Raw genomic sequence first — 18,560 nt, 5'->3', positions numbered from 1 at the left:
TGGGTGTACATAAACGTCCCTTTTAATTGGCGAGGCTAATTGGCGTACGTACAGCGTGACTGTGAGACTGGCGGACTCGAAGTCCGCTGGTCTCCCGGTGATCGTGTGACAGAGCTGCAGAATCTAGAAGTGCCTATGTAAACAAGGTATTTCCCCGTTCTGCCTTTTGTCATGACAGAGATCACTGCTCTCTGTCATCGGGAGCAGTGATCTCTGTCATGTGAGTGGAAGCCCCTCCCCCCTACAGTTAGAATCACTCCCTAGGACACACTTAACCCCTTCATCGCCCCCCTGGTGGTTAACCCCTTCCCTGCCAGTGTCATTTACACAGTAATCAATGCATTTTTAATTGCACTGATCGCTGTGTAAATCTTAATGGTCCCAAAATCGCATCAAAAGTGTCCGATGTGTCCGCCATAATGTCGCAGTCAAGATAAAAATCGCAGATCGCCGCCATTACTAGTAAAGAAGATTAATAATAAAAATGCCATAAAACTATCCCCTATATTGTAGACGTTATAACTTTTGTGCAAACCAATCAATATAGGCTTATTGTGATTTTTTTTTTTTTTATACCAAAAATATGTAGAAGAATACATATCGGCCTAAACTGTTCAATTAGTTTTTCTATATATTTTGGGGGGATATTTATTATAGCAAGAAAGTAAACAATAATGCTTTTTTTTCAAAATTGTCGCTCTTCTAAAAACGGCAGAGGTGATCAAATACCACCAAAAGAAAGCTGTATTTGTGGGAAAAAAAAGGACGTCAATTTTGTTTGGGTACAACGTCGCACGACCGCGCAATTGTCAGTTAAAGGAACGCAGTGCCGAATCGCAGAAAATGCTCTGCTCAGGAAGGGGGTCAAATCTTCCGGGGCTGAAGCGGTTAAATGTGCCTTCAGATCTGGGTACATTTATCATTATTATTGTTTTTCTTTACATGGAGTGGACTTAGCCCGTCATTGTGATGAATGTCTCCAGCAGCCTGGGATCTATGTGCTTTGTACAGAACTTTGCTCTATGTGAAGATGTTTTATGGTCCTCAGTAGCCCCGCCCCCCCTCCTGACAGGTGTCCATAGGGATGACTGTGATCCCCACACACAGCACTAGCCACGTGCTTCCACCACAGGTCGCTCGGGCTCTGCTGTTTATGTTCCTGTCCCTGGCACTCCTCTAGGTGGGGAATGATGGGACTTGTAGTCCTCCTCTCTCAGCCCCCATAGGTGTCACTTTTGACAGGTCGGAGGTGGGCGGCACGCGCTAGCCTTCGCCTACACTCCTCCTGATTGGCCGGCCGTCACGCTCCGCTCTCCGCCCACCCTCTTCCCATTGGAGGAGCCTCGCCGGTGACGCAGTCCCCCCGCCGGCCCGCCCCCGGCTCCTCCCCTCCTGTCAGTGCGCAGTGACTCTGCAGCAGTCGCCGCGGTAGCTCGTGTCCGCTCCGCCCCCGGCACCTCCAGCACCACCACCATGCCTGTCCGCCCGACCTGATCACCCCCACCCCCCCCGGACCTCCGGCATCCCCACCCTGGCGGCCATGGAAGGGGGAGCCGGCTCGGGCCCCAACCCCGGCGGACAGGAGTCCCCGAACCGAGCCGTGGAGTACCTGCTGGAGCTCAACAACATCATCGAGAGCCAACAGAAGCTGCTGGAGACCCAGAGACGCCGCATCGAGGAGCTGGAGGTGCAACTGGACCGAATCAGCCAGGAGAACCGGGAACTGAGAGAGACCCGGCAGGAGCAGCACCGAGCAGACTACCGGGAACCGGGAGGAGGAGGAGGAGGGTGTGCGGGGTACGGCCATCATCACCCCCATCATCATCATCATCATCACCGGGGAGGAGGAGAACCGACCTACTCCACACCACCCCCACCCCATCACCGGACCTCCGCCAGACCACACCGAGCCGCCTCCCGCAGCTCCAGCCCCGGACACAGCACCAGCAACAGCCCGGCCACCACCCTGCAGAGGAAGTGAGTATCACCCGGAGGGAAGGATGATAATGGGAGTCTATGGGATGGGGAGGAAGGGGCAGGATGATGATGGGAGTCTATGGGATGGGGAGGAAGGAGCAGGATGATGATGGGAGTCTATGGGATGGGGAGGAAGGGGCAGGATGATGATGGGAGTCTATGGGATGGGGAGGAAGGAGCAGGATGATGATGGGAGTCTATGGGATAGGGAGGAAGGGGCAGGATGATGATTGGAGTCTATGGGAGGGGGCAGGATGATGATGGGAGTGTATGGGATCGGGGGGAAGGGGCAGGATGATGATGGGAGTCTATGGGATCGGGGGGAAGGAGCAGGATGATGATTGGAGTCTATGGGATGGGGAGGAAGGGGCAGGATGATGATGGGAGTCTATGGGATAGGGAGGAAGGGGTAGGATGATGATGGGAGTCTATGGGAGGGGGCAGGATGATGATGGGAGTGTATGGGATCGGGGGGAAGGGGCAGGATGATGATGGGAGTCTATGGGATCGGGGGAAGGGGCAGGCTATGGCATGTTGGTGTTTCTGGGGTATCAGTCCATTGATGTGATCAGAGGGTAACATTGGGGATGAAGGGGGGGTAGTGTGATAATAATAATTATATATATATATATGGGGGGGATGTAATTCTATATTCGGATTGTAGGTGACATCACAGTGATTGTCCTCCCTGGTGGTATGATGGTGTAGATGGAGGCCGGGCACAAGGATAGGGTGACAGGACGGGATGGTGGAGGGGAAGGTACGGGGAGGTGAAGGGGAAGGTGGGGAAGGCGGGGAAGGCGGGGATGGTGGTGGGGATGGTGGAGGTGAGGGGAAGGTACGGGATGGTGGAGGTGAAGGTAGGGGAAGGTGAAGGTGGGGATGGTGGTGGGGAAGGGGAAGGTACGGGATGGTGGAGGGGAAGGGAGGGGAAGGTGGAGGTGAAGGTGGGGATGGTGGAGGGGAAGGTACGGGATGGTGGAGGGGAAGGTGGGGATGGTAGAGGTGAGGGGAAGGTGGGGATGGTAGAGGTGAGGGGAAGGTGGGGATGGTAGAGGTGAGGGGAAGGTACGGGATGGTGGAGGGGAAGGTGGGGATGGTAGAGGTGAGGGGAAGGTGGGGATGGTAGAGGTGAGGGAAAGGTACGGGATGGTGGAGGGGAAGGTACGTGAAGGTGGGGATGGTAGAGGTGAAGGTGGGGATGGTAGAGGTGAAGGTGGGGATGGTAGAGGTGAAGGTGGGGATGGTAGAGGTGAAGGTGGGGATGGTGGAGGGGAAGGGTGGGGAAGGTGAAGGTACGGGATGGTGGAGGGGAAGGTACAGGATGGTGGAGTGGAAGGTACGGGATGGTGGAGGGAAAGGTACGGGATGGTGGAGGGAAAGGTACGGGATGGTGGAGGGGAAGGTACGGGATGGTGGAGGGGAAGGTACGGGATGGTGGAGGGGAAGGTACGGGATGGTGGAGGGGAAGGTACGGGATGGTGGAGGGGAAGGTACGGGATGGTGGAGGGGAAGGTACGGGATGGTGGAGGGGAAGGTACGGGATGGTGGAGGGGAAGGTACGGGATGGTGGAGGGGAAGGTGGAGGGGAAGGTACGGGATGGTGGAGGGGAAGGTACGGGATGGTGGAGGGGAAGGTACGGGATGGTGGAGGGGAAGGTGGGGATGGTGGAGGTGAGGGGAAGGTGGGGATGGTAGAGGTGAGGGGAAGGTACGGGATGGTAGAGGTGAGGGGAAGGTACGGGATGGTAGAGGTGAGGGGAAGGTACGGGATGGTGGAGGGGAAGGTACGGGATGGTGGAGGGGAAGGTGGGGATGGTAGAGGTGAGGGGAAGGTACGGGATGGTGGAGGGGAAGGTACGGGAAGGTGGAGGTGAAGGTGGGGATGGTGGAGGGGAAGGTACGGGATGGTGGAGGGGAAGGTACGGGATGGTGGAGGGGAAGGTACGGGATGGTGGAGGGGAAGGTACGGGATGGTGGAGGGGAAGGTACGGGATGGTGGAGGGGAAGGTGGGGATGGTAGAGGTGAGGGGAAGGTACGGGATGGTGGAGGTGAAGGTGGGGATGGTAGAGGTGAGGTGAAGGTGGGGATGGTAGAGGTGAAGATGGTGGAGGGGAAGGTACGGGATGGTGGAGGGGAAGGTGGGGATGGTAGAGGTCAGGGGAAGGTACGGGATGGTGGAGGGGAAGGTGGGGATGGTAGAGGTGAGGTGAAGGTGGGGATGGTAGAGGTGAGGTGAGGTGAAGGTGGGGATGGTAGAGGTGAAGATGGTGGAGGGGAAGGTACGGGTGAAGATGGTGGAGGGGAAGGTACGGGATGGTGGAGGGGAAGGTACGGGATGGTGGAGGGGAAGGTGGAGGTGAAGGTGGGGATAGTAGAGGTGGGGATGGTGGAGGGGAAGGTGGAGGTGAAGGTGGGGAAGGTGGGGATGGTGGAGGGGAAGGTACGGGATGGTGGAGGGGAAGGTACGGGATGGTGGACGGGATGGTGGAGGGGAAGGTACGGGATGGTGGAGGGGAAGGTACGGGATGGTGGACGGGATGGTGGAGGGGATGGTGGAGGGGAAGGTACGGGATGGTGGAGGGGAAGGTACAGGATGGTGGAGGGGAAGGTGGGGATGGTGGAGGTGAGGGGAAGGTGGGGATGGTAGAGGTGAGGGGAAGGTACGGGATGGTAGAGGTGAGGGGAAGGTACGGGATGGTAGAGGTGAGGGGAAGGTACGGGATGGTAGAGGTGAGGGGAAGGTACGGGATGGTGGAGGGGAAGGTACGGGATGGTGGAGGGGAAGGTACGGGATGGTGGAGGGGAAGGTGGGGATGGTAGAGGTGAGGGGAAGGTACGGGATGGTGGAGGGGAAGGTACGGGAAGGTGGAGGTGAAGGTGGGGATGGTGGAGGTGAAGGTGGGGATGGTGGAGGGGAAGGTACGGGATGGTGGAGGGGAAGGTACGGGATGGTGGAGGGGAAGGTACGGGATGGTGGAGGGGAAGGTACGGGATGGTGGAGGGGAAGGTACGGGATGGTGGAGGGGAAGGTACGGGATGGTGGAGGGGAAGGTACGGGATGGTGGAGGGGAAGGTACGGGATGGTGGAGGGGAAGGTACGGGATGGTGGAGGGGAAGGTGGGGATGGTAGAGGTGAGGGGAAGGTACGGGATGGTGGAGGTGAAGGTGGGGATGGTAGAGGTGAGGTGAAGGTGGGGATGGTAGAGGTGAAGATGGTGGAGGGGAAGGTACGGGATGGTGGAGGGGAAGGTGGGGATGGTAGAGGTCAGGGGAAGGTACGGGATGGTGGAGGGGAAGGTGGGGATGGTAGAGGTGAGGTGAAGGTGGGGATGGTAGAGGTGAGGTGAGGTGAAGGTGGGGATGGTAGAGGTGAAGATGGTGGAGGGGAAGGTACGGGTGAAGATGGTGGAGGGGAAGGTACGGGATGGTGGAGGGGAAGGTACGGGATGGTGGAGGGGAAGGTGGAGGTGAAGGTGGGGATAGTAGAGGTGGGGATGGTGGAGGGGAAGGTGGAGGTGAAGGTGGGGAAGGTGGGGATGGTGGAGGGGAAGGTACGGGATGGTGGAGGGGAAGGTACGGGATGGTGGACGGGATGGTGGAGGGGAAGGTACGGGATGGTGGAGGGGATGGTGGACGGGATGGTGGACGGGATGGTGGAGGGGATGGTGGAGGGGAAGGTACGGGATGGTGGAGGGGAAGGTACGGGATGGTGGAGGGGAAGGTACGGGATGGTGGAGGGGAAGGTACGGGATGGTGGAGGGGAAGGTACGGGATGGTGGAGGGGAAGGTACGGGATGGTGGAGGGGAAGGTACGGGATGGTGGAGGGGAAGGTACGGGATGGTGGAGGGGAAGGTACGGGATGGTGGAGGGGAAGGTACGGGATGGTGGAGGGGAAGGTACGGGATGGTGGAGGGGAAGGTACGGGATGGTGGAGGGGATGGTACGGGATGGTGGAGGGGAAGGTGGTGAAGGTGGGGATGGTGGAGGTGAAGGTGGGGATTACTCTGATAGACTTGTATGTAGCACAGAGAAGGAGGAGAACTTATCACATTGGGTTGTGTGGCATAAAGAAGGGAGATCTTGGTGTCTGTAGTATTTGGGGGATGGAAGGAACATTCTATCACGTGTATTTGGCATTATGAAGAAGATCAGTCCATTGATGTAATCACAATATAGGAATAAAGTGAGGAGTTTGGTGGTTGGGTGTTATATATTGTATTATATTATATTCTATCTCATCAGAAGATGAATGGTGTACAAGTGGGCTACTCTGATGGAATTGCATGTGGGATCAGGAGGAAGGGGTATACTGGTGGATGATGATGGGAGTATACAGAAAGGGGTGTTGTCATACAGGTACAAACAAGGCCAAGGATAAATCCAAGGGAACAACCAAGCTTAACTTAGCAGCAGCCCCGGTATCTGTGGTACATAACACTAATGGATAAGTATTTGGGGACACATATAAATCTGTGTTGGGTGCCTTGGTGGGGCTCTGTGACTTACACATGTATTTGTGAAGGTGTGCGGACTAAACCCCTGTTTTTAACACATACTGTTAGACGGGATATTTGGTTGTCTGCGGGTCGGTGGTAAGTTAAGCTTGTTTTTTTCCCTTGGATTTATCTTTGGCCTTGTTTGTATCTGTTGTTGGCCTCCAGTGCTTCGTACTGTAATATCCAGCTATAGATGGGGACAAGTGGTGTCTTTTTTGTATCAGTGTTGTCCATACAGATTGGTGTGTGTGGTGTCAGTGCAGTGATCAGGGGCTACATAGGGAATAGAGAAGTTGGGGGGGGGGTTTGCAGTCAGGTGGTATCTACCATCAGGGTGTAGATAGAAGCGATGCACTGGGGGGAGGTTGATGATTTTGGGGGGAGGTTGATGATTGGGGGGGTCAGATGGGTTGCTGTGAATGTACAGTATTGTCACTAGGGATGAGCTCCGGCGTGTTCGCATGGCGCACGTGCCGAGCCCGCCAGGAAGTCGGCACGGCGCAGCGCTAATCACAGGCAGGGAGACATTTCCCGATCTCTGCAGCCGCACATCGGGAAATGTCTCACTGCTTGTGATTAGCGCTGCCCCGTGCCGACTTCCTGGCGGGCTCGGCACGTGCGCCATGCGAACACGCCGGAGCTCATCCCTAATTGTCACACATGACACCCATAGCTCAGGGCTGTGTCATGGATGGAGGTGTACACGGCTCCCCATGTATACAGTCTTAGTAATGGGGCCGGTACAGGCAAAGCTTCACAAGGGTCCTGAATGGTGTTCTCGGGGGAGGAGAGGGGGTGATGGTTCTCTGGTAGGCGTCTGGAGGGGATGGTGCTGTACAATGCTCATTAGTTGGGCCATCCAGGTGTACAGAGGAGCGCAGGCAGAGCCCAGGTCCTGCTTGTATCAGTGGAGAGGGTCCATGGTACCACTTCATAGAATTTGTCTCATGGAGTGGTTCTGGATGTACCTCTCATAGGACTGTATATGGAATCTGGAGGAACGTTCCATTCTCCCTATCGGTGTGATAGGACTGTGCATTGTCCGGTGTGGGAAAGTGGAGGTAATGATCGGTCAGAGCTGGAGGGACACTTGGGGTTCCAGGGATGAAAGACTGGTAGAGCCTCTGCAGATGTTGGCCTGGTTCTATGTGTGTGCCCAGTACAGGAATGGCTGAAGTCCTTCTCCTGGGGGCAACAAGAATATGGATTTCCTTTTGTAACACTTTTAATACTCCAGACACAAAGGGGATCATTTAGTAGAACAGGAGAGTGTAAAATCTGGTGCAGCTCTGCATAAAAACCAATCAGCTTCCAGGTTTTGTTTTTATCAAAGCTTAATTGAACAAGCTGAAGTTAGAATCTGGTTACCATACAGAGCTGAAGTTAGAATCTGGTTACTAGGGTTGCACCAATATTGGTATCGGTGCCAATACAGAGTATTTTCACAAGTATCGGTACTCGTGCAAATGCACCGATATCTGAAACCAGTACTTTCAGGCTCGGCTCTTTGAGCTGTCAGTTGGGTCTCCTCTGATGACAGCTGAAATGTTAAATAAGTCCTGTTATTGGAGCCGTCAAAAAAAAAAACTTGCAATATTTATTACCAACATTGCTCAGCTGCTAAAACACTAAAATAAAATAACATTGTTTTTTTTTTGTATCTTTTCTGTTTCTTCATCTGCAGATCAAACAGATGAGCAAATGTTCCTCCCTAGTTTAACCCCTTATTACCCCTTAGTGCTGGTTCACACGGCTGCGCTGCGAATTTGTTTCGTTTTTTTGTCCTGTGTGAGGTGTGATTTTACCGCGAATTTACCGCGATTTTAACGCGAATTTCAGGAGTTGGTCATAGCTGCGATTGATGTTCTAGCCAATGGAATCAAAATGGAAAAAAAAAAAAGGGTGTTAACTTCCTGTGTATTTCCTGGTTTTTGTGGAGAGTAGTGTGGTGGAATTCGCACATATCTGAACCAACAATGCGATTCCAGAACAATTTACATTGATGTCTATGGAGGCTAAATTCGCAACCCAACGCTGTAAACTCGCACAAGACCCTTTTTTTTATCGCATCGCATTCATAGAGGAATCGCAACGCATGTATATGAACGACGGTCATAGAAAACAATGACTTTAGGGATGACATGCGAATTTAGAATGTTTTTGACGCATCAAATTCGCCATGAACTCGCATCAGTGTGAACCGGCACTTAATTTACTCAAATCAGCCTTAATTAACTCCCTAGTTTCCTGCTTTTTTTTTAATAAACGATAAACAAAACTTTTTTTTGTTTGCTTTGTTAGTGAATATTTTTACACACACATATATATTAGCCTTTTAATATAAATATAATAAATAAATAACTTTTAAATAAATTATAAATAACTTTTCAATGCTTTGTACCATTGACAGCTGCAGAGAAAACAAAACAGTTGCGGTAGGTATTGGTAATTGGTATCGGCAAGTACTAAAAAAAAAAGTACACGTTTAAAAAAAAAAAAATGGTATCAGTGCATCCCTACTGGTTACCATACCGAGCTGAAGTTACAATCTGGTTACCATACCGAGCTGAAGTTACAATCTGGTTACCATACCGAGCTGAAGTTACAATCTGGTTACCATACCGAGCTGAAGTAACAATCTGGTTACCATACCGAGCTGAAGTTACAATCTGGTTACCATACCGAGCTGAAGTAACAATCTGGTTACCATACCGAGCTGAAGTTACAATCTGGTTACCATACCGAGCTGCACCAGATTTTGCACTCTCCAGTTTATTAAATCAGCCCCACAATGACAAGTCATCTGCTGCCTGTATTGGTGGTGTCACTTAATAGACATTCTAAGGTATTCTTTCTCAACCATGTTTCCCCAGAGGAATCTTTTAAAACCATTTTCAGATCTTGGGGAACTATTTCTAAAACCAATTAATTTGGGGTCAGCTTAAAAGCTGCCCCTTCCATGGGTGGCTATAGGAAGACCTACCCCCCCCCCCCCCCCCCCATACATGACCAGACTGCCACCCTTACAATGGATTGGCGTCCTCTAGCTGTCTTCTCCACATGGTGTTGGTCCTGGAACTCTGCAGGCACCACCAGGTGAGAGGTCAGGTAGGTTGCTGCTCAGGGAACCTTTGGAGGAACCCCAGTTGTGGAAGACTGCCCATGAAGCTTGTCAATCAGCTAATGCAACATCATTTCTAGTGTTTTAGTTGCCTCTGAGCTGCACAGACCTCATATAAGCTGCTGCTACACTCCCATAGACAAGTAGGAAAGCAGTTGTCTGTGCAGATGAGCCTTAGGGTATGATTTGTGAAATTGTGCCATCAGTATGCCAATGGGACAATGAAGGAGCTGCCTAGGACTTCTTTGGGACTGAAGATTCTAGCACATGGGGAAATGAAATGGTGATGGTACACTGGGCTCTGGGCGGTGAGTACATGGGACTCCGGTATTTAGGTACAGTGGAAGTCACCAGATCACCGTCCAGCCCTGCTGCCAGGAGCCTGAAGAACGCTGATAGGCTGACAGCAACTTTGTCTGAGCAGTATTTACATTCAGAGCAGCTTGTGTCTTATATCTGTGAGCACCCTTACCAAGAACAGAGAGAAAAAAGGAGTTGCTTCATGTTGGTTTGTGGCCGAGGAAAGGGGAACAAAACATTGAAGTGACAAGTGAGATGTTGTTTAATGGTGTGATATGGCGCTGACAGCACAAGCGGGATGATGTGTCATACCCAGAATATAGCTATGTGTTGTTGTCATTGACAAGTATATTGTATTTAAAGGCACACTCCACTCAGAATTGTCAATTAGGCCTTGAAATGAAGGCAGGGGGCACATCCTTCCTCCAGACTCCCTTCTCCCTTTATTGGTAGGAGAGGAAGTAATGCAGATCGGGTATTAACATGACAATTCCCATGTGAGGAGCTCTCTGGATTTGGGCTGCAGTGGATTAGAAATAACTTGGATTAAAGTGAATTTGTTGATGTTCTGATCACAGGGACCACTTGCTGCTGCATGTTAGTTCAAGTACATTTAACACACATAGTCAGTTTGTCTGTAAAGTGCACCGCTTCCTATATACAGCCTGGACAGCAAGCGGTTATACCAGAATGATGGCTGCAGCTGCCTGATCACTCTTACAGCACTCAGAAGGGCCCCCCCACAATCGCTGCCCACAGCCGTTCCCGGGCTCTCACCTTCCAACAGGGAGCCTGGTGCCGCTGTAAGCAGTTGGGTCGGCCGCCCACAGAGGAAATGGAGGAACATCTGTTCCCTGATCTCCTCTATGATGAATGAAGCTGGAAGCGATGAGGATTTCGGCACTTTTGCTTTCAGTGCTGTCATTCCCTGGTTGGTACAGCCGAGGAAGCATCTGGTCAAACACAATCTGCGTTTTGATCAGATGCTTTGAAGGCCAGGGGAGATATCAGGAATCTAATTGACCCCTGATGTCTCAATAAAGAGTACCTGTCACTGCTCAAAGCTATCACAAGAAGCTTGTTTACCCTTTTGTGATAGCAACATGGGATAAAAAAAAGTGTAAAAATAAATAAAAAATGTAATAGCACTTACGTTCTCCCGTGCTCACACACAAATGCAAACATGTATGTAGGTCCGGCACACATATGTAAACAATGATTGCACCACATGTGAGGCATCGCTGTGAACGTTGGAGTGGGGGCAATAATTCTAGCACCAGAGCTCACATTTAACTAGGGATGCAGCATTAGCATTTTTTTTTTTTTTTTTTTACAATGAGTACCGATACTTTTTTTTTTTTTTTCTTTTTTTAGTACTCGCTGATACCAATTACCGATACCTACCGCAACTGTTTTGTTTTAACTTCAGCTGTCAGCAATGGTACAAAGCATTGCAAAGTTATTTACAAATTATATATATATATATATATATATATATATATATATATATATATATATATATATAATTTTGCGCTTTTTCAATGTGAAATTTGTAAATATATGTTAATATATATGTGTAAAAATAATCACCAACAAAGGAAACAAAAAAAAAAAGTTTTAATTGATTATCGTTTATAAAATAGACATGAACAAAAGAAAAAAAAAAAAAGCAGGAAAATAATTAAATGGAGAATAGGGAGTTAATTAAGGCTGATTAGAGTAAATTAAGGGGTTAAACAGAGGAACATTTCTTCGTCCCTTTGATCTGCAGATGAAGAAACAGAAATATACAAAAAGAAACAATGTTTCTTTTTATTTTAGTGTTTCAGGGCTGAGCAATGTGGCCTCTGAATTTAAAATGTACTATGTTTGGGGGGTTCATTTTCTAGCAAATTTGAACATGTATGTGAAAAATTAAAAAAACTGTCCCAGTGGATAAGCAGTTGAAGTGAACCTGTTGTCACAGGGTACATATAAACCATCCCCAGCCTGGTAAAGAATGTCTTTTCCGAGGGCCTGTGTCTTCAAACGCAGCTGCTTTAATGTTCCCGGCCACTGTAGGTATTCAATGCTTCTGGGTGTGTCAAGTCCTCACTCCTTCCCTGTATGCTGTGATTTTGCCTGCCGGCTCGTACGCCTTGTAGTGGCATAGAAGCCATCAAGAGAAAATGCAGTGTGCAATGGGAGAAGCAGGTATTGGACACACCCGGAAGTGGAATACCTGCAGCGGCAACTGTGAGAATAAGTATAGATGCTTGTCTTTTCATAGGCTGGGAATAGTTTTGGTGCCTATTGGATTGTGTACTGAGTTTCCTCCTAATACAGCCTTCAAGTCTTAAAGAGGAAGTAAACTGCAAGGTAAATTTTTATTTATTTATTTATTTATTTTTTTTAAATCTGACCTGCAAAGTAAAGCCGTAATGTACTAGTATGCATCACATACTAGCACATTATGTGAAACTTACCTGCAAACAAAGCCCTCCACTGATGTGTAGCTATCGCTGGAGGTCACATCCATCTTCACCCATCTTCGTTCTGGGTCCGCGGACTCCGGCTGTGTGACTGGGCGAAACTGTGTGCCATCACTCCTGCGCAGGGGTGCCGCAGTTTACGGCATGGGTGGCTGTTTCTTCAGAGCGCATGCGTCAATTACGTCATCAGCTGCATATACCGTAAATATCTCCTAAACAGTGCAAGTTAAAGCGGAGGTCCACCCTAAAAAAAAAAAAAATTTTTTTTAAATACATTAAAAAACATTTGAAAAAAAAAATTCACTTACCAGAAATACCTGTTGCTAAGCAGATCGTCCTAATCTGCCACTTCCTATTCCGCTGTGATCTTCAGTCTTCTCCTCCTCGCGTTAATTTCTGGGAAATTTGGGCACTGTGTTTTCTGGGACCTGTGTGTGTCACAGAAGACAGCTGCCCATTCAAAAATCGCCGGTTGACTTGCGCATGCGCAGTAGGAAATGGGCAGTGAAGCCGCAAGGCTCCTCTGCCTGTTTCCCTTAGTGAGGATGGCGGCGCGGGCACACGATACGGGGGACGGATCGGCCTCAGGGGGCTGACATCGCGGGCGCCCTGGACAGGTAAGTGTCCTTATTTTTTTAAAAGTCAGCAGTTACAGTGTTTGTAGCTGCTGACTTTTAACATTTTTTTTTTTTTACGGCTGGAACACCCCTTTAAGGAGATATTTACAGTACCTATAGGTAAGCCTTATTATTAATAAATGGATGGGAGTTTACAACCACTTTACATACTCACTGGCCAAAATGGCAAGTGGATGTCTGTGGCTGGAATAGCCAAACAATGTTCGGTTGGAGGGAAGTTAAAGTGGATGTAAACCCTCTCCAATACCCAGTGAAACAGCCTCAGATCATACACAGATATGAAACAAATCTCCCTACATAAGTTTTACATGTATATCTGCTGTTTCCAGCTTTATATACTGTTTAGAAAGTGCACATCATGTTAGAATTTAGGAGAAGGGGAGTCTTGCCATACACTGTGAGACAGCTGATTGGAGGAAAGGCACACCCCCCCCACTCCTCATAGGTACAGACTTGCAGAGCTGTGCTGTGAATGGACCAGCTCTCTGCTAATCTATTTATAGCACCCACCCCAACACAAATTTCAGGCTGGTTTTATCACAGTTGTCAGAAGTTCTCATGCTGATAACAGAAGAATGGAGCAGGAGAAAGCCACGGGACTTGGGGCTTTAAAGAGAGATAAGAAAACGCTGCAGATGTATGTGCCCAGCTCAAATTTCATGAATCGGGTTTACCTCCATTTTAAGTGAAATGCCTGGGTTTGGCAGTGCTGCAGTGCATGAACAAAAGAATGAGTGTAGAACACAATAGCGCTCCAGGAGGGATTCCCCCCATTAACACAGTCAGTGATTTTCTTTCTTTACACCTGTGGTAGAAGGAAAGTAAAATTCACTCCTCTATGGGCTGCTTAAGTAAAACTGTTTTTCTTCTCCCCTAGACGGAACGAGCGATTTAACCTTTACAGCACAGGCACTTTTTTTTTTTTTTTTTGCTTGGAGTTGGTCTTTATTACGAAACTGCCAAAAGAATTACAATCCCAAACTTCCCCCTCTCCTATGCAAGGTGGTCTCTGGTGCCTATTTTTACCTTTTTTCTTGCACACTGACAAATGTTGAGAAGGTACACGATCCCTGTGTCTATACCCCCCCCCCCCCCGCGGTACAGCGTTGGGTACTAAGCAGCCTCTCGGCGGTCCCCAGCGATGTCACATTATTAAGTGTGAAGTTTGCAACAGAGCTGGTGATGGTCCATAGTCGCAGGTGACATTTTGGTGGCAGTGGCATCCCTTGAAATGTGGAGGGATGGGCACTAAGGTTCATTGCAAGTGCCAAGCAATGGGATGGGGGGGAAGATGGCGATGTCTTGGGTTCCAATTCCCAAAGGTGCATCGAATGGAAATTTTGGTACCGAAACTGAAAATTCAGGATGCACTTGGCCAAAACCGGAAATTTCGTTTTTAAAAAAACCTATATATATTTATATGTTTGTATTATATTTGACATTTTAATTATTAGAATGAATTTAAATGAAGATGAATTTGTCAGCCATTATCACCACTTTTAGAAAAGTGTCCCTTTAAACTCTCTGTATGTCTTCCTTTGTGGTAATAATCTTACTTTACTGCTGCATTTTTGGCCCGTTAAAAAAAACGCACCAAAAAACGTACCTCTATTGAAATGCATTGAAAACGCATCAATAACGCACCCGTGTTAAGGTTTTTGAGTTTTTAAGTCAGGTGACCGATAAAAAAAACACCATAAGCACAGTAAAATTGCAACAAATTCACAAATGCGTTTTTGGTGCCATTATCGGCATCGGCCATTATCGGCACAAAATGCTGAAAACACCATTTTCGGCAGCAGAAACTTCAGTGCATCCCTTCTAATCGCTGATTCTTTTATGACTAATAATAAGACCGTCTGTACCTATAGTAACCAGGTTCGTCTTTTTTTTTTTTTCTTCTGTTTTGGAAAAGTGAGATTTTAGTTGGCAGCTGTCAGCAACACCAATAGTTCATATTTCAGAGCCTTTCACAAATGATGCCTAGAATAGGGATTATTGATTAGGGAGTGTGCCAGATGCAGAACATGCCAACAAGTGATGTCCTGGCATTAGGCGAGGCTGTCTGTGTTCAGTGTTTGTGATAATGGCAAAGACTAATGAAGAATATGAGTGTGTGTGGCCTAAGGCTGATAATGACAAATGCTAATTGCCTTAGTGATTCTGGGGTACTGTGCTTGGCATTTAAGATTGCAGTGACTTGTGTAGGTGGTACGTGCCTCATGTTGATAAAGACATGATGTTAAGCTACTTGGCAGTGGGAGACTGGTGAGGGGTTGTGCATTTAACATAGCAAAATAACTTGCAATAAAAAAATCCTTGGCGGATCTAAAATGTGTGGAAGGTTTCCAAGATAAATAATTTACTGTAACATCCTAATAATAGGACTTTGCAAGGTCAAGGTGTCTTCTTTGTAGTCCTACTCCTACCTTCAAAGCGGAGGTGGAAAATTTAAAGGTAATGTCCATGCGGACTTGATATTTTAGTGGTGGGTGGACTGTGGTGGGCTAAGTCACCACCTGGCTTTTTATGCCTTCAGAGCTCAGAGATCTGTTCTTACATTGGAATGTCTTGCTTTTTTCCTCCTTTACTGGAGGGAGACCATGTTCTAATGACCAGGGTGGCTGAACAGACCTAGAATCCAGATGCAGATATTGTTCTGTCAGAACTGGGATCTAGATAAAGGTATTGAACTGCCAGAACTGGGATCCAGATCCAGGTAATGCACTGCCCGAACTGGGATCCAGATAACGCCCTACCAGAACTGGGATCCAGATGCAGGTAATGCTCTGCCAGAACTGGGATCCAGGTAATGCACTGCCAGAACTGGGATCCAGATGCCGATATTGCACTGCCAGAACTGGGATCCAGATGCCGATATTGCACTGCCAGAACTGGGATCCAGATGCAGGTAATGCACTGCCAGAACTGGGATCCAGATGCCGATATTGCACGGCCCGAACTGGGATCCAGATGCCGATATTGCACGGCCCGAACTGGGATCCAGATGCCGATATTGCACGGCCCGAACTGGGATCCAGATGCCGATATTGCACGGCCCGAACTGGGATCCAGATGCCGATATTGCACGGCCCGAACTGGGATCCAGATGCCGATATTGCACTGCCCGAACTGGGATCCAGATGCCGATATTGCACGGCCCGAACTGGGATCCAGATGCCGATATTGCACTGCCCGAACTGGGATCCAGATGCCGATATTGCACTGCCCGAACTGGGATCCAGATGCAGGTATTGCACTGCCCGAACTGGGATCCAGATGCAGGTATTGCACTGCCCGAACTGGGATCCAGATGCAGGTATTGCACGGCCCGAACTGGGATCCAGATGCAGGTAATGCACTGCCCGAAACTGGGATCCAGATGCCGATATTGCACTGCCCGAAACTGGGATCCAGATGCCGATATTGCACGGCCCGAACTGGGATCCAGATGCCGATATTGCACGGCCCGAACTGGGATCCAGATGCCGATATTGCACGGCCCGAACTGGGATCCAGATGCCGATATTGCACGGCCCGAACTGGGATCCAGATGCCGATATTGCACGGCCCGAACTGGGATCCAGATGCCGATATTGCACGGCCCGAACTGGGATCCAGATGCCGATATTGCACGGCCCGAACTGGGATCCAGATGCCGATATTGCACGGCCCGAACTGGGATCCAGATGCCGATATTGCACGGCCCGAACTGGGATCCAGATGCCGATATTGCACGGCCCGAACTGGGATCCAGATGCCGATATTGCACGGCCCGAACTGGGATCCAGATGCCGATATTGCACGGCCCGAACTGGGATCCAGATGCCGATATTGCACGGCCCGAACTGGGATCCAGATGCCGATATTGCACGGCCCGAACTGGGATCCAGATGCCGATATTGCACGGCCCGAACTGGGATCCAGATGCCGATATTGCACGGCCCGAACTGGGATCCAGATGCAGGACTAGAAAACATAGGCATCACTTGGCAGTGTGCTAGCAAAGTCAGATGCAGAAGGAGATAATGCAAAAGCATTCTCTTAGTAGGGGGAGTGTAATGATGCTTTAAACTAGCCATACATGTTAGTCTGATTGTACAATCTCCTTTACCAAACATAATTTCTTATCTAAATGATACAGAACAATAGTAGGTAATGCTGGGTGAATAAACCTGTAGACATCCATTCCAAACAGCAATATTAATTTTGGGTGCCTTATTAGGGGGTCATACACATTAGAGCCATACACCACCCAGATCAGCGTATTTCTGTGCTGGGCATGGACTGGATTCCTATAGAAATGAGCGACGGGCTGCCACTGCAGACAGTTCAGGGGCGCACATTCCTCCCTAACCACAGGTGACCCCTCAATGTGTAGTCATATGGACAGACAGACTGTCAGCCTGTCATTGATTTGATTAAGGCTTCTATCTGCGGCTGATGGGTGTTTCCGATGTACCTGCCTCAGAAATACACCGATGTGGATGGTGAACGACCATAATCAGCCATGTGAATGAGCTCTAATGTAGAATTTTTTTTGAACCAATTAGTCCAGTCTAGAAGCCTTCTGCTCTTCTAAAGACGCAGGAAACCTGTATGTCTATTCATGGAAACCAATCGGCTTCTGTCTTTCTTTTTGACGCTTACCCAAACAAGCTGACCATAGAAACTGATTGGTTGCCATGCTCAGCTGTTTTCATAAGACACCCCCACTGTGTTTTATAAAAACAAAACAAAAAATCATTCACGTGTACCTGTCATTCCAGCCGCAAGAATCCGCTGATTCTTGCCACTGGAATCCGGTGTATGCGGATACACGCCTGTGTGATAGAGGCCTAAAAGACAGAGCAATCAGATTGCAGTATGTGTAGTCACTATTAGAACTCAGCCAGTGGACCCCCAGGCCAATTCTGGCATTTCTCTCCTACATGTAAAAATCAATTTTTAAGCAGAGGCCCTAGAGAGCAAAATGGTGGGTGCTGCAATTTTATTTTATGTTGCAAGATATTTGCACAGCGGTTTTTCAAATGCAAATTTTGTGGAAAAAATACACTTTAATGAATTGTAGTGCACAGAAAACACAGTATATTGTGATTGAAAGTGTCAAAATCCTCATCACAGAGCACAATATAATACCCAATTTTTTGGTGCAATATGAAAGATGTTACGCTGAGTAAATGGATACCAAACATGTCACGCTTTAAAATTGTGCACGCCCGTGGACTGGCGAAAAACAACAGTACATTAAACAATCCATAGGCGATTCCTTAAAAGCCTTTACAGGTTATGGGTTTAGAGTTAAACAGGAGGTCTTGTGCTACCGTTTACATATACATGCTGGACCTACATGCGCATTCTCATTTGCCTGTGAGCTCAGGGGATGGGGCACTTAACTCTCTCCTCCTTTTTTTTTTTTTTTTCTATTTAACTTTTTTCTTTTTTTTTTTTTTTTTCTTTAAACCTTGTACCTTTTTAATTTATTTTTTATCAACATTATTGCTATCACAAGGGATGAACGAAAATCCCCTGTGATAGCATGGGCAATGACA

At 48.6% G+C, this 18,560-nt stretch overlaps 1 protein-coding gene across 4 annotated transcripts in view; it reads left to right on the top strand.

Annotated features, from left to right (window-relative positions):
• The first annotated feature begins 1,367 nt into the window (after positions 1-1,367).
• IQSEC2 (IQ motif and Sec7 domain ArfGEF 2) overlaps positions 1,368-18,560 on the top strand; it is a 440,728-nt gene continuing 423,535 nt past the window's right edge. For all 4 annotated transcript variants that reach the window (XM_073600380.1, XM_073600381.1, XM_073600379.1 and 1 more), the window contains exon 1: positions 1,368-1,977. In XM_073600380.1, coding sequence (XP_073456481.1) covers positions 1,541-1,977 — 437 coding nt within the window. In that variant the 5' untranslated portion in view covers positions 1,368-1,540. The remainder of the gene's footprint in view (positions 1,978-18,560) is intronic.

This window comes from Aquarana catesbeiana, linkage group LG09, assembly GCF_042186555.1.
Source record: "Aquarana catesbeiana isolate 2022-GZ linkage group LG09, ASM4218655v1, whole genome shotgun sequence".
Taxonomy (NCBI): Eukaryota; Metazoa; Chordata; class Amphibia; order Anura; family Ranidae; genus Aquarana; species Aquarana catesbeiana.
Note: the sequence above shows the minus strand (reverse complement) of the source record. Positions and strands in the feature narration are given on the sequence as shown.